General features: G+C 61.3%; 1 protein-coding gene across 2 annotated transcripts in view; it reads left to right on the forward strand.

Moving 5' to 3' along the window:
* COL8A2 (collagen type VIII alpha 2 chain) overlaps positions 1-15,183 on the forward strand; it is a 33,376-nt gene that overhangs the window by 11,225 nt on the left and 6,968 nt on the right. For both annotated transcript variants that reach the window (XM_068657542.1, XM_068657543.1), the window contains exon 2: positions 11,714-11,893. In XM_068657542.1, coding sequence (XP_068513643.1) covers positions 11,714-11,893 — 180 coding nt within the window. The remainder of the gene's footprint in view (positions 1-11,713; positions 11,894-15,183) is intronic.

Below are 15,183 nucleotides of genomic sequence, written 5' to 3' on the forward strand. Positions count from 1 at the left end.
CCTTGGATTTTCCCCGAAGCTCTGGCCTGGAAGGGATCATTTGAGGGCACGGGAGGCTGGCCTTGTGCTGCGGGTTGCTCCCTTTGGGAAACCAGGAGGTTTGCAGGGTGCCAAGGCACAGCCGAGCCTGTTTAGCACCGCGGCAGCCCCACACCCCTTCCAGGCTCCCCTGCTATTTCAGGCAAACCGTGCTAATTCCAGTTATTTCTCCACCAGGCAGCAAAGCTGGAGCTGCCTGACCCCGTCGTGGTCCTGCCAGCCTCTGGGTGCAGAGATTTGGGGCATGAGGGTGCTGAGCTCAGGAAGCTGTGGGCATCACCCAGCCCCTGGTGCAGCTGCAGGAGCCTCTCCCCGTGCTGCTCCCCACACAACAGCTTTTGGGTTAAAAATCGAAGGGTTTCTCTTTTTTTTTTCCCTTCCTTTTTTTTTTTTTTATAATTGTCCTCTAGAAAAATAGGATGAATAGGTTGATTTAATTTTTTCCCCATGTCTCGTTGCCACATGCCCATAAATCCTGGGCGAAGCACAGCGCAGCAGCCACAGCAGAAACTCGGAGCTCTCCAGAGCGCGGCACGCTCGAGCCCGGGGGCTCAAACATTTCCCATTTCCTCGAAGGCAGAAACAGGGAAAATGCCCGGGGCTTCTCCTGAGGGGTGCACGGGGCGCAAATGGCCCCGTGCATGGGGATGAGCCACGTGCGTGCCGGTCCTGCCCGGCACCTGGGCAGCTTTTCTGCATTTCAGGGTTATTTTGGGATTCCTGGCAGTGCTCGGAATCCGTGCATGGTGGTTTTCCTGGGAGCTTGCGGGAACCCCTGCGTGCCTGGGCTTTTTTTTTTTTGCACAATTTTTGCACAATTGAGCAACAGAGACCGGGATTCATGCGCTGCCCGCCCTCGGGACAGAGCGTCTGGTGACAGCTGTGCCCCGCTCCGGGCTCCCGTGTGATTTCCGAGCCTTGCAAAGCTCCTGGTCCAAGGTCAGCCCCCGGGCAGGCACGGTGCCCGGCCGCCTCCACGGCCCATTCGGCATCCCCGGACCCGTGGGGACGGCGTGAATGGGGTCCCGGTGCGCCGTGCCAACGGCGAGCATCCTCGCTTGGCCTCAGCTCTCAAATTGTGCAGGGCAGGAGCGTGGGGACAGCGAGGCTGGAGCCCCCCGGCCTCAAACCCCGCAGTGCGGTCCCATCTGGCTGCCAAACTGGTTTGTAATGGGAACAAACGGCCGCCCCAGTGCGGAGGCTGGATGCTGCCCGGGCACCGGCGCTGGCTCGGAGCCGCCGCGGGGCTTGGGAAGCGGGTGCCGAGCGTGGGCAGAGGGAGGCTCCCGCATGACGCAGCCCGGAGGGGAGCCGTGCATGGAAAATAGGAGCCGAATGTTTTTTCCAGCTTGAAGCCCAAACAAAAGGTTTTGTAATAAACGCGTCCCTCGGCCCCGGCTCTGCACCCGCCGCGGCGCCCCCCGATTTCTCCCCGTGGCGCTGCCAGGACGGGGGCCAAGGGGCAGAGCAGTCCCAGGCCCTCGTGCCACGGGGCCGCGAGCCTTTTTGCTTTTTTCATGCAAAATCTGCCCTTAAAAAGATCGCTCCGGCAGGGTTTTGTTGGCTTTGGTCAAAAGCGGGACGCGGACACGTGGGAAAGAGGTGAGGATTTGGGTGCCTGCGGGGGCTGCGGTGCTCGGCGGGTTTTGGCTTCTCCTCCTGCCAGGGGCACAAGGGGGGCTCGCAGTGGGGTCGCTGCGGGTGCCAGGTGCCCGCTGCGCATTGGGAGGAGCCGGGGAGCAAAAGGGCACTGGGAAACGGAGCCAGCCCTGGTTTTTTTTGTCTGTCTGAGGGCTGGCGTCGCTTACAGAAATAACCAAGTCCCACCACGAAAACATTCGGCGTCTTCTTCGCTGCTGGTGCTTGAGCTCTGGGTCCGGCATTTGGCTTGGCAAGGGGTCAGTGGTAATAAAACCTGCCCGAGCCAAGAACCCCTCGCCTTGCCGGGACACGGGGCTGGCTCTGACACTACCAAACCTTTAAAATCAGCCAGGTCGCCAGCTTTGCAGCAGTTCTGATGCTGCATCCACTGCTCCTACGGGGCCGCCTTCCCCAAAGGGGGTCCAGAAGAGTTTTTTCCCCCCCGGGATGGTCGTTCCCATCATCATCGGTGCGGCCACCCCGATGTATTTGGGACCCACCGTGTATTTGGGACAGCTCAGCTGGTGGCAAAGCCTAGCAGAAGGAGAAATACGAGGGGAAGGGCTGGGGTGGGCTCTGCTCCCCCCTTCGGTCCAGCCAGGCGCGGGCAGAGGGAGGCTTCGGGGTCTGGAAGCCTTTAAAGCAGATTAGCCCAGATATTGGATTGCACTGGAAATTAGGAGCCCGGTAATGAGATTGTGGCTTCGGCTAGCTGCAGATTAGCGTTACCCGGGGTTTGAAGCTCTTTGTTTATAACAAATAGAGATGGGGCAGGCAGGCAGGCAGGCAGACAGACAGACAAACCCTGTCCCGGCGGTGGAGCTGCAAGGCTGCCACGGGTCGGGGCTGGGGGTGTCGAGAGCTCCCCTGCACCTCGGGGTCCTGGGTGACCCCTGGGGTCCCTCATCCTCCTCCGTGCTCCCCGGGAGCAGGGTGAGGACGGCGGGCACAGGGCTCGGCCGCCTCTGCCAGGGGGTTGAGAGGGGGCCGGGAGGTTTGGAGCCATCCCCGGAGAAGCGGAGGGGTTGGAATTCCCTGCGAGGCTTTCAGCTCGGAGACAAAAGAAATGTGGGAACTACATTAAAAAAAAAAAAAAGGGAAAAAAATTTCAAATCGAAAAATCAAAACAGCTGATTCAGTGGTGTCGAAACATCTTGTGACAGAGCCGGAGGAATTTTTTCCAAAACGGGGTTCTGGGAAGGATCGGCCTGGCCCTGTGCACGTGCTGCGGGGCCGCGTCCCCCCCCGGGCACGGAGCTGAGCCCCTGGGGACCCCCGGGGGCTGCTTCCTCCGGTGCTGCAGGCTCGTGGGGTGCTGCATCCAGCTCTGCTCAGAGGTCCTGAGCCGGGTAAAGGATCCAGATCACCTCCACCCCCCCGCCGAAATGGTCATTACGGGGAAAATCTGAAATACAAGCCGGGAGCGCCGCAGCCAGCGCTGGCCGGGCGGCGGGAGCGTGGTTTCTGGTAGCGGCTTGTCAGAGTTTCCACTGAACACCTCGGGCTTTCTGGGATCTCACATCGGCTGACATAAATTAAATTAAATTAAGGAACATAAACTAAGCTAATGTCTGAGCGCCGCGCACCCGATCCCCTCGCCGGGGCGTGAGCGCGTTTGAAGCGCGGCCGGAGCAGACTGGAAGGGGGCAAGAGGGGAAACCAGGGTTGGTTTTTTGGTGCTGAGCCCCGTGTAGGGGCACGGAGCAAGGCACGGGGCTCAGCAGCGGGGCTTCGAGCACCCGAGTGCAGCAGGGGACGGGGACGGTGGGGAGGGGGTGCCCCAGGGTGCTGGGGGCGCAGGGTGCCAAGGGCTCGAGCTGGGGCGGGAAGAGGGGGGGGTGTTTGGGTCCGGCTGGAGGGAGCCAGATATTTTTTTTTAAATTTTTAATGAGTTAATTGACAGAACGCGGAAAAGTCACATGCTTTAAACCCGTGAAATCCCCGAGCCAAGGCTGGGCTTGTCAGTCATTCTTATAGGGCAAAGCGAGGGCAGGACCAGGCGAGGGGCCCCGTGGTGCGGAGGGGCGCAACCTCCGCTCCTCCCGTCCCCCCCAGCACCTCCTGTCCCCCCCCAGCACCTCCCGTCCCCCCCAGCACCATCCCCACAGCCCACACCATGTCCCCAACCCCGCTGCCACCGCACCTGAGACCCCGGGGCTGTGGGGCTGTGGGATGGGGACCCTGGGGACGGTGGCTGCTGGTGGGGCCGGGCAGGGCCGCGGCACCTCCCTGGCAGGTAACCCAATCCCTCCCCGCCGCCCCCCGCCCTCCGCCCCGCTGCCGAGCAGAAAACGCCGCCGAGGCTCCCGGTCCTGAAATTTATTTTAATGTAAACCTAGCTCTGAGGCAGCTTTTTCTCATTTTTAAACTATTTCATATCAATCCTTGGCCTGACATTTGTTTTCTTTGAATTTGGTGGGGAGCGTGGTCTGCATTGCTGAGGATATCTCCTCAGGAATCTTGGCAGAGGCCGCACCGTATCTTTGAAGAAACGGCAAATGCAAAACAGAAGGCAGATATTAGAGGAGCACAAACAAGATTTTCCCCGTGCTCACCCCAGAAGCAGCACAGCAGCAGTGGCACGGGGGACTCGGTCCCCAAGGGACACCCCAAGGGTGGCACCGCAGCTCCCCGGGCACGGGGTGACCCCGCTGCACCCCCAGACCCCAGGTGGGGTCGGTGGCCCCGACACTGGTGGCACCACCCCAGGTTTTTTGGGTGCCATCGGGTCCCCAGCACCTGTAGCAGCACGGCACGAGAGGAAACGGGGGATCAAAGGGCCCAGCAAAAGCAGGGAGCCGGGGTTTCAGACCCGTGACATTAAAATAAAAGGACTGTTAGGATCAACACTGAAACGCCGTTTCCCATCCCAGGCAGCCAGCCTCGCTGTCAGAGCGCTGGGAGGCGAGGATTATGTACTTTGGCATTTCACACCCGAGAATCAGTTTTCACGGCAGCTCACAAATTTGCTGTCGTATCTGGGCGGCCAGGAGAGCACCAGAACACGGACGAGGAGCGCGGTGGTGCTGAGCCTGGAAAAATAACCGAGTGGGGATGCCAGGACCGTGCCGGGACCACGAGGAGCCCACCAGTGCCACCAGTGCCACGGGGCACGAGGAGGAGCAGCCTGGGCTCTCGGTGCCCCCAGCTCCATCCCTGCCATGGCACGGGCAGCGCGCATCCATCCTGGGCTGGGGGTGCGTTGGCTGACGGCTCCGTGCCACAAACCAGAGCCACCGAGGAGGTTTTTGTGAGCTCAGGGGTGATGAAGGGAGGCTGTTGTCCCAACAGTGCTTGGATCCAGGCAAGGAGAAGCTCCTTGACTCGCTCACAAGGATCATCCTGCGGAGCATCTGCTTGCTGCTTAGATCCTAACGCGGCGAGGAACGAGGGGCTGTGCGCCCAGCCCACCTTCTCCCCACCTCTGCCCCCAGCTGCTGTCCCTGGGGCAGCCCCGATGCCCCCAGCTCCTGGCAGCAGCTGGGCAGCCCCGGTCCCCTCCACCCCCAGCCCCAAATTTCACCCCGGTGATGGGTTGTGGGGTGCTGAGGACAACGCTTTGCTTGCCGTGGGTGCAGCTCGGAAGGACGGGAGGAGATGCCCGGCTGTGGCCACGCTGATAATTCTCCATCATCCCCCATCGCGGGGCTGCCTCCTGTGCCCCGGGCATCAAACCTTCACGTGCAGCCTCGGTGCCACTCCTGGGACACTCCAGAAACCGACACAGCTCATCCTGCTGAGACTGAATGTGATTGCTTTTGTTTATAAAACACACAGAGGAATAAAGCCCTCTGGAGGAGGAGGGCAGAGCTCCAAGCCGCCTTGCCCCGCGGTGCACTCGCTCCAACCAGCACTCAGCCACCGCGGCTGGGCTGCGGCTTTGGCCAGGGCCCGGCTGAGCGGCCGTGGTTCTTCCCACCAGCCACCGGCCCCAAAAAGCCTGGCAGCTTTGGGTTCCCACCCTGGGCAATGTTGGAGACCTTGGCACATCGGGACACAGCGCAGAAAACTCCCCTGGGGATGTGCGGGCAGGTGCAGGGGGATGCAGCAGGTGTAGGGGATTTGGAGAGGCACGGGGCTGATCCTGCACGGGGCTGGGTGCGCCTTTGGTGTGGTGCTGCCCTAACTCCTCTCTTCTCAGCGCACTCACGAGGGGCAGGAACCAGCTCTTAGGACCTGCAGTAAATAATGAAATGCCCCTGAAGACCCCACGCTGCTCGGTGGGGCTGGGCTCCCCACCCTTTGTGGTGTCCCCGTGTGGGATGGGGCAGCGCAGGCTGTGCACCCAAAGGCTCCAGCCCGGTCCACAGCTCGTTACCAAGCTGGTGACCCCAACACGAGGCCGGTTTCAACATCTGTGGCTCGTGGCCTCTTGCCTGCAAATTCCCTGCCATGGGAACCGCTGGGCTTGGTGGATTTCTTTGCAAAACACCCAAAAGGTTTGAAACCCTGCTTCTGCGTGGGACCAGAGGGCTGGGTGCTGCAGCTGCCACCACCCCACGGTGTCCGTGCAGGTGCTGCATGGCACGAGGCAGGGACACCACGCGCTGGCATCACCAACCTCACCGCGTGCCCCGCTGCTTGGCTCACCCCGCACCATCCTTTCGTTTTTTTGGGAAGGGCACCATCCCCCCGGGAGAAGGAGGAGGAGGAGGAGAGGGGAAGAAGAGGGGAAGGAAAAAAAGAATCCCCACAAAAATGTCTTCATAACAGGAAACGTCTCATAAAATACCTGTGGTTTGGCATGTGCGATCCGACTGGTCAAACTATGCACCTGGCAGGCAACCCTGCTATTAATGCTGCGCAGTCTGGTATTTCGGTGGGGCTGCAGCTCGGAGGGGGAGGACGGGAGCGGGAAGCTCGGGGAGCAGGAGCCCTCCGAGGGGCTGGGTGCGGGGGAACGTGCCCGTCGGGTCCCACGGGGGGTCCCCACGGGGGCTGGAGCAGCCCCGTGAGGGCTGAGACCCCGTCTGCAGCACCCAGGGGTGCGTTGTGCCAGGCTGAGCCTCCAGCAGAGCGTGCGGCTCCATGCCCGGCTGCAGAGCAGCCCGAGCATGCTGCTGTTAATTACTGCTTAATTACAGCAGGTCAGGGCTCTGGGGTTGGCTGAGCACCGCTGGACAAGCTCCTGGTGCCCCCAAAAGCGGGCTCCTGGTGCGGTGAGAGCTGGGGAAGGGCTGCAGCACTGACAAACACCCCGAGTGTGCTGCCCGGATCCGTCCTGGGGCTGCGGGTGCTGCTTACAGGCTGGGCTGGCCGGGAAACATCAGCCACCGCTGCGTGCAGCGATCGCACAAAGGCCGTTTGTGAAGAGCCTTGTAAGAGCAGAAACACCAAATTTCTGCAGGTTGGGGCCCTGCTTTTCCGTGCTGACCACGTCCATGCCTGAGCAGATGCGGGGCTCTCTGCCCAGGTCTCCAAGCGCTGCGGTGCCACCGAGGCAGGGGGTGCAAGGAGCTGTTCCCCGGGGATGGCTTCATCCTGCGCGTCAGCAGCGATCAGCCCGGGGCTCCGCTGCGCTCAGCGGAGGAGTTTTGACAGCTGGAGGTGAGGGATTAAGCCCTGAGCTGTGACCTGTGGCGGGCTCACGCCTCGCTGTGCCGCGGCACGCACACGCCGAGGGGCATTAATCCGCCTTAGCTGATCCCTGACCCGATGGCTGCGGGATCAAGCAGCGGCACCGACCCCATCGGCAGCACCCCAGCTCCAGGCGGGATGAACCACGGGCACCGGGCGGCATGCGCAGCGAGCAGCGTGTGCTGGAGCAGCGTGCAGCACGTGCGTCCCCGCCGTGTCCCAAAAATCAGCCTGGCACCCCCGGGACATCGCCGCCGGGGCAGGGTGTGCTCCCCGCACGCTCCGCGCTCTCCGCACGCCGCACATGGCTCAGGCGTGTCGGGAGGCGAGTCAAGACAGGGAGAAGTACCCAGCTCGGGGTTTGCAGAAAGCTTTTTAGCAGCTGTGTGCAAACCAGCTGTTTTATGGCCGGCGCAGCGAGCGGAGTCTGGCTTCCTACAGCCTCGTGTTGTGTTCCTACAGCCCTCAAACTCCTCCCGCCGCAGCAGCCGCCCCCGGCGCAGCCGTGCCAGCACCAACCCCGCTCCCCTCCTGCTCCCCAGCTCGGCCGCGGGTGTCCCGAGCTCCACGGGTGCTGGCTGCCTGAGTGCCCCTGAGGTTGTTATTAACGCAGCGGGGGTTAATTAGCGCAGAGCCCCCAGTTCCGGGGTTAATTTGGCTGCAGCTCCTGCAAGGATCTGAGTGCTACAGATGGGCATAGTCGCTGCCCGCTGCCTGCTGGGCGATGCACCGTGCCGTGCCGTGCCATGCCATCCTGTGCCAAGCTGTGCCATGTCGTGCCGTGCCATAATGTCCCGTGCCAAGCCGTGCCATGCCATGCCAGCTGTGTGCTGGGGCCAGGCGCAGCACTCCCAGGGTGTCAGGAAGCTGCGTGCAGATGGGGTGGGGTGTTTTTTTTTTTTTTTCTCGACAAGGAAAATGTTTTCTTGTTCCCTCTGATGAAGGGCGGGCGAGGCTCTGGATCCGTGCGGCGCGTACAGCAGCTTTTGGATCGGATCAGGTGTCATGCATTTAAGGACTCGCCCGTGCCAAGACTCTCCCCGCGCGCTCCTGCGCTGCGCGGCTGAGCCGCTGTGCGATGCCTTTGGCTTTCGCAGCCCGGCCTGCGGAAATAACGTGCTCGCTCCCCCTTTCAATAGCTCACTTTTCGTTTTTGACTCGTTTTATTATTATTTTTAAAGCATGTGTAGCGCAAACCAAATCACCTACCTCCCGCTGGAGTCGGTCCAGCCCCGTGTTGAGCTTGGAAAACCTCCCTGCTTTATTTTTTATTGTAAATGACCGGAGGATGGAGCGGCTCGATGGGACACGGCGGCGTCCAAGCCCGCGCCGCCTCCAGCCCACCCACGCGCGCCGGCTGCTCTCTCGGTGCTTTCTCTTCGTGCATTTCGCAGCGGGGTGCCCGTGCCGTGCCCCAAGTGCTCCCAGTGCATGGCACGGGGATGGTGACGGGGACAGGGTGGTGACAAAGCTGCAAGGGGCTTGGGAACGTGGCCGGGGCTGGCATGGCCAGAGGTTTGGACTGGGGACAGCGTTGATGGCATTTTTACTGCTGGGTTTAAACAAGTTCTCCGCTTTACTGACCTTCAACCGCAGTCACAGATCCCCTGTGGATCACATATATTGACTTAAAAAATAATTAGCGTCGAAGCGAGCGGGTGCTGCGCCCGCCTGCCAGCCCCAGCCTTAACATCGAGAGAGCAGGGGCCGTAAATCAGCTGCAGCCGCGCGAACAAGCCCGGGGCTGTGCGCACAGGGGAGCGCACGGCTGCAGCTCTCCGCGAGCGGGGCCGTGCCGGGGGCTTGGACACGGGGCCGGGAAATGAAAGCAGAGAAGGTGCCAGGATTGCACCGCCGCTGCCGGATCCGGCCCCCGTGCCGCTCGCCCCTGCCCTCTGCTCGGCCAGCACAAGGCGCAGCCTGTTCCTGGCGCGGCGGGGGCTGCGCTCCCCCAGCCCTGGCGCTGCTGTGAGAACAAGGTGACATTTCTTGTCTCGTTTCTCGTGCTCTAAGTGTGAGATTTTTTTTTTTTTCGATTTTTTTTTTTTCTTTCCCCTCCGGTGCTTTCATTGCGTGCCAGGGGTTTTTAACACGTCTGCTCGCGCGGTGCCAGGGGAGCAGACACTTGCACAGCTAGCGCGGCGGCGGCGCGCTCTGAAGCCGTGCCAGGGGTCTCCGCGCCGGGCCGGCCGCGCACCCGCTGCTCCGGAGCCCACTCCCCGCCGTCAGCCCCTTGGGGGGGGGGACAGCACGGCTTGGCTGAGCCCCCTGAACGCACCCCCTTTATAAACTCTCCGGCCCCATCTGCTCCTGCTGGGCTTGTTTTTCCTGGCCGGGGAGGTTGTGCTCCAACTACTGTACGGCGCAGGGACGGGTAGGGGATGGTGGCTGCTGGGCTGTCCCCATCCCGTGGTGCTCGGGGGCAGGAGGGGCTGTGCCACGGACCCGCGGAGCCCCCAGCACATCTCCCCTTCTCCAGGTGGGACAAACAAGCCCCCTGTGCCGTCCCTGCCAGCTGCAGATGGTTTGGTCCCGAACCACTGGCCCTGTGGGATATTTGGCCCCCCGGCGAGCCAGCCAGCTCGTGGCGGTGCCTTCAAGGATGGACACATCGCAGGGCTGCTAAGAGTGATTAATTACTTAACGCCAGAGATCTCAGGCATGAAAGAGCCTCTTCTTAGCCATGCTGTGCACACTCGATCCATCAGACCTAACTCCAGACGTTGCCAGTTTATTAAGTCACTGCCCGGGGGCACCGCCTATCGCAGGGACTCCAGCGGCCGGTGCCTGCCTTAAGCCACCTGTGGGGTCCCAGGCCAGGTCTGCGGCCCCACAGCCCCCTCAGGAGGACAGGTGAAGCCACCTGGCCGGATTAATGGAGAGCATGGGCGAGCTAAACCCCATCTGGAGGTGCTCCATGGCCACTTATTTCGGCCACGGAGCTGGCTGCCTCGATTTAGCACCCGGCGCACAGCGAGACCGCAGCTGGAGCCAAGCAGACAGATCACCGTGACCACCGTCCCTGTCCCCCTTCTCCCTTTGGCTCCAGTTGCTGCTGATGGCTATGGGGTGTCCCAACACCCGCAGCTCCTCCTGCCCCATCCACCCAGTTGGGGATTGTCCCCATTGCCACAGCCCCGGTGGCACCTGGCGGCACTCGGGCTGAGCCGTGCCGAGGCGCTGCTCGCGCGGTGTGGGCTGCTCAGAGCAACAGGGAGCATCCCACAAAAGCTCCTGAACCAAGGGGAGGAACAAGCCTGAGCAAAGCTCAAGTGGCAGAAAAGAGAGATAGGAAATGAGGGGAAGGGATGGAGTCAGAGCCAGAGGCACGGGGGTCATTCCAGGTAAGGAAAACAAATAAATAGCTGATTCAGGATTTTGTTCTCCTCTTTTATTTAGCAGAAACCGTATTTTTACAGCTGCAGTCCCTTAAAAACGGGATTTTTTTTCCCCCTTAAACAGACCCCTGTAAAATAATGCTTCATAAAAATAAGCGTTCCTCTTCTAAACCCCACAAACAACAAGGCCAACAAGGTGCTCGCTCAGCAGGGTCCTGCTCATGCCCCCAGCCCCGGCAGCACACGAGGCCTCTGCCAACCTGCCAAGCGCTTGCAGCACGGGGAGCAATCCCACGCCAGGGCTCCCTTTACTTAATTTGGTTTAATTAGATTTCAGCTTATTTATTTATTTTTCCCCTCCGTGCTGCAGCTTTTTTTTTTTCGCTGCTGTTTCAGCAAAAGCGATCCAAGAAATTCCGACCAAATCCCGGCGCGCTGCAGCCCTGTCCCTGCCTCCCCGTCGGGGAGAGGCGAAGGGCTTAATTCTCATTAATTACCACCACGGGTCAATTATTGCGAGGAGGAGAAGAAAAAAATACAACAGCCAAGCTCTTTGGCATCACGTGTTGTTTAAGCTTCTGAAAATAAACGTTCTCCGCAGATCAATCCGTTCGCAGCTCCGCGCATGGGGCTGGCACAGAGCATGCTGCTGGAGGAAAGGTGTATTTACAGAGGGTGTTTATTTTAAATAAACAGGCTCTTAAGGCTGAGGCTGCTGCTCCCAAATGCTGCAGCCCTCCCCGGGGCTTTCCCAGCCAAGGGACGGACCCAGCCTTTGCTCTCCGAGCGAGCTCCTGGTGCTGTGCACAAAGCACCGCAGCCAACCCCAAGCGTGGTGAGGTTTGGGCTCCGATCTTGCAGTTTGGGGCTGCCAGGAGCTGCCTGGGCAGGCAGGGCTCTGCTTATGGCACAGGATCCGTGCGTTTATCCTGCATCCCCCAACTGGTGCATGTCAGGAAGGGGAACGCTTCCAGGGGCACAGAGAAAGGGAATTTCGGGTGTCCCCGCTTCCCCAGGACCCTTCCCAGGGCCCTGGGTGCACGCTCCCCGCTGATCCTTGTGGGGTGAGGGGTGGAAATCAGGCTCGGGTCCCCCCCTCACTGCCATTTCGTCCACAGGAGCGGCGCGGGCCAGGATGCTGCCGGACGCCGCGGTGCTGCTGCTGCTGCTGGTGGTGGTCGGCCTTCACTCGGCGGCGGGAGGAGGAGCAGCAGGATACGCGCAAGTGAAGTACATGCAGCCCATGGTGAAGGGGCCCCTGGGACCCCCCTTTCGGGAAGGCAAAGGGCAGTACCTCGGTAAGGGACGCGCTCGGCACAGGGTTGGGAGGATGGGGGAGATGAGGCTGCCGTGAGACTGGGGCACCGCAGCATCCCGCAGCATCCCACAGCATCCCACAGAATCTCACAGCATCCCACAGCATCCCATAACATCCCACAGCATCCCGCAGCCACCGGGCGCTCCCCATCAACCCCAAGCCCCATGGTCAGCCCCCTCCCAGCGGGTGCTGCCCTGCAGATTGCCCTATTTCCCCCCAAAAAAGAAATAAGACCAGGGGATGACAGCATGGAGAGGCTGAGCAAAGCCCTTGCTGGGGCTGGGGGGTTTCCCAGTTCTTGCCCTACTCGCATCCCTTGGGGTGCTCAGTCTGGGTGCTTGTGCACAAAGCAGCCCCACAGCCCTTTGCTCTCCTTTTCCTTCTTTTCTGCACATTTTCCAGTGGCTTTGGGGCTCGTGCCCAGGCACGGGAGCCCTGACGCTCACTGCGTCCCTCATTGATGTTAAACCCAAGTCGTCCCCACAAGGCTTTTTTTTTTTTCCACTCCTCCACCTATTCCGTTTTCCCTGCCTGCGTTTTGCACCAGCTGGGAAAGGAAAGAGGGCCAAGACCCAAGCTGGGAGACCCAGCCCAGCACGACGAGGGTGAGAGAGAGTGATTTCCTCCTCCACACGTGTTAAATCAATCCCCACCAGGCAACATGTGCCGCTCGGAGGGGCAGAGGCGCTGAGGTCATTGCTCGGAGCCGCCAGCCCCTCTGCTGCGCTTCCAGCCGAGCCGCAGCCTTTCAGAACCGCCGGCCCCGAGCTGCCCTGCCTGCACGCCCTGCTGGAACATCCTGCCTGCACGCCCTGCTCACACGCCCTGTCTGCACGCCTTGCCTGCCTGCACGCCCTCCTTGCACACCCTGCCCACCCTGCAGCACCCCAGTGCCCGCCTGGGGCTCCCTTTGTGCCCTGGTGCCGAAGCTCAGAAGGGTCCCCATCAGATCCCCAAAGCTGGGGGTTATTACCCTGTGCTAATTACACACCCCCTCTGTAAAATTAAAGGTGTTGAGTGTGGCTGGGGATCTCCGGCACTTCTTGGCTCCTCTTCCAAGGGAGCCCCCAGAATCTCCCCGAGGTTCCCACGGCTGTTGTCACATCCCAGGCGACATCAGCACATCGAGGAGGGGGTGGATGGGGGGCACCGAGCCCTCTCCCTGGCTCCCACACGGTGCTCCCGCTGCTCTCCTGCAGCCAGCACCAGGGGATGGGCATCACCATGGGATGGGGCAGGTCCCTAGGGTGCCCGGTGGCTCTGCTGCGGGGGGTGCAAGCATCACGGGGACCCCCCCAAAGGCTCTCTGAGACCCAGACCCTCCTGGGAGCTGAAGCCTTGGCTCTGGGAGGAGAAACCGGAGAAGTTTTGGCTGCCGGTGGCTGATTTACTGCCGGGCTGAATGGCTTATCAGGAGTTCAGCTCAGCACATATGTCAGAAAACACACAGCAAAACCTGGAGCCGAGGCGCGCTCGGAGCCCCCCCTCCGCTCCCTGCCCCCTTCCCAGCTGTTGTAAAGCTGCTCCCTGAATCCCAGCCAGAGACAAAACCTTCCAGCGCAGCCTCACCAAAGAGCAGCGTTTCAGCTGCTGATGGGCCGGGATTCAAATATCTTCTCCCTGCTGCTTTTCCTCCTTTTTTTTTTTTTTTCCCTCCTTCTTCCTATGCGTCTAAGCCGCTCGTGCTGCCTCCGAGCCTGCTGGCCGTGCCGGAGCAGCGAGCGCTGATGCAGGCTGGGCTGATGCAGGGCACAGCATCCTCACGGGGTGAAAAAGGGCAGAGAGCACCCGGGGAGCTCCCGCTGAGGCTGGTGGCCCCGCTGTAGGATGGAGGAACGGGACCCTAGTGGCCCTCACCCTCCAAAAACCCCATGGGGAAAAACGGGAAGGGGGCCACACGAAGCCATCCGGGGATGCCAGTGCCTCCCTTATCCCACCCAGCTCCCAGCTCTGCTTAACCTCCCCTTGGCAAAGCAAATCCCTGCTGGCCCCCTGCCCTGCTCGGGGCTCTCAGCTGACTCGCCGCGACGGCGCAGGGCTGTGCCAGGCCCCCGCTGCCCCCCGAGCCACCAGGACCCCTGCGGCCCCCTGCTGCTGCCCCAGGCTGGCCCCAGGGGGGCTGAGACCCCCGCTTGGGGGGCTAGAGCCAGCCCCAGGGCTGCAGGCACTGCCTGGCCTGCTGGTGCCATCTAGTGAGAAGGACAGAGCTGCTTTCCTTGGGGTGCTGGATTGATTTTTCTGCACCCAAACTGGGCTCCCGGCTGCACGGAGGCAGCTCTGGATGGCTGGCAGCAGGGCTGGGTGCTCACCCTGTGCCTGGGCTTCATCTCCCCTTCCCAAACATCCCATCTTCCCAAACATCCCATCTTCCCAAACACATCCCTCCTGCCCAAACACATTGAGCTGAGCTGTTTTAAGGCCACTGGGAAGTCGTAGCCCCATGGACAGCCCCATCCACCCTCCTGCCCCCACAGAGAGCATGAGGCCTCTTTGCCCGTCCGTCCCCGCAGAGCAGGGATGCTGACAGCATTTAAGCAGACATTTACATGGTTGGGTTTATTTTGTTTTGGTTCAGAAGGACGATCATGGCTCTTCTATTCATCAAGGCTGTCCCAAAGGCCCTGCCTCAGCAGCCCCCAGCTCGCTGCCACGTGTGGGCTGTGCTCAGTGAGGCGCCCGGGGCTCCCCCTGCAAGGGGCACGGTTTTAAAGGAAAAACATGGTTTTACGAGGGAAATAGGCCTGGACTGCCAGCAGACAGGCACAGCAGGAGCAGCTGGGGCAACCAGGCCTGCAGCACCTTGGCTCAGGGCACTGGTAGGGTGCTGGGTTCCTCCTCCTGGTGTGCCGAGGTCCCCATGGGGACGAAGGCAGCACCGAGGGCTGCAGGACCCACCGGGCGATCCCCACGCTCCTCAAGAAGCTCCCTGGTGCCAAGGAGAGGGCTCACAGAGGCCGTGCCTGCCCCGTCCCCTCCCCGCTGCCCCAGCTGGCTCTTTGCGTTAGCATTCGGGGCAGCTTTGTTCATGCTTCGAGGGGAACACACAACCCCATGCTGCTGCCGTGAAACGCAGAGCTCGGAGACATGCGTCTGTGGTAAGACATGGTCTTTTGAAATAGGATACCGCCGGGGCTGCAGTGGCCCAGTTTCTCCCTGCTAACGTCCCCGGTTTGGTTTTCCCGTCTGCTTTTTTGGCCGCCTGCAAGTTGGCAGCTCGCGCCTGGCGTGGTTCTTGCGCTGCCTGGTGTGAGTGTGTGCGCACACTTTTCC

This window comes from Anas acuta, chromosome 21 (genome assembly GCF_963932015.1).
Source record: "Anas acuta chromosome 21, bAnaAcu1.1, whole genome shotgun sequence".
NCBI lineage: Eukaryota > Metazoa > Chordata > Aves > Anseriformes > Anatidae > Anas > Anas acuta.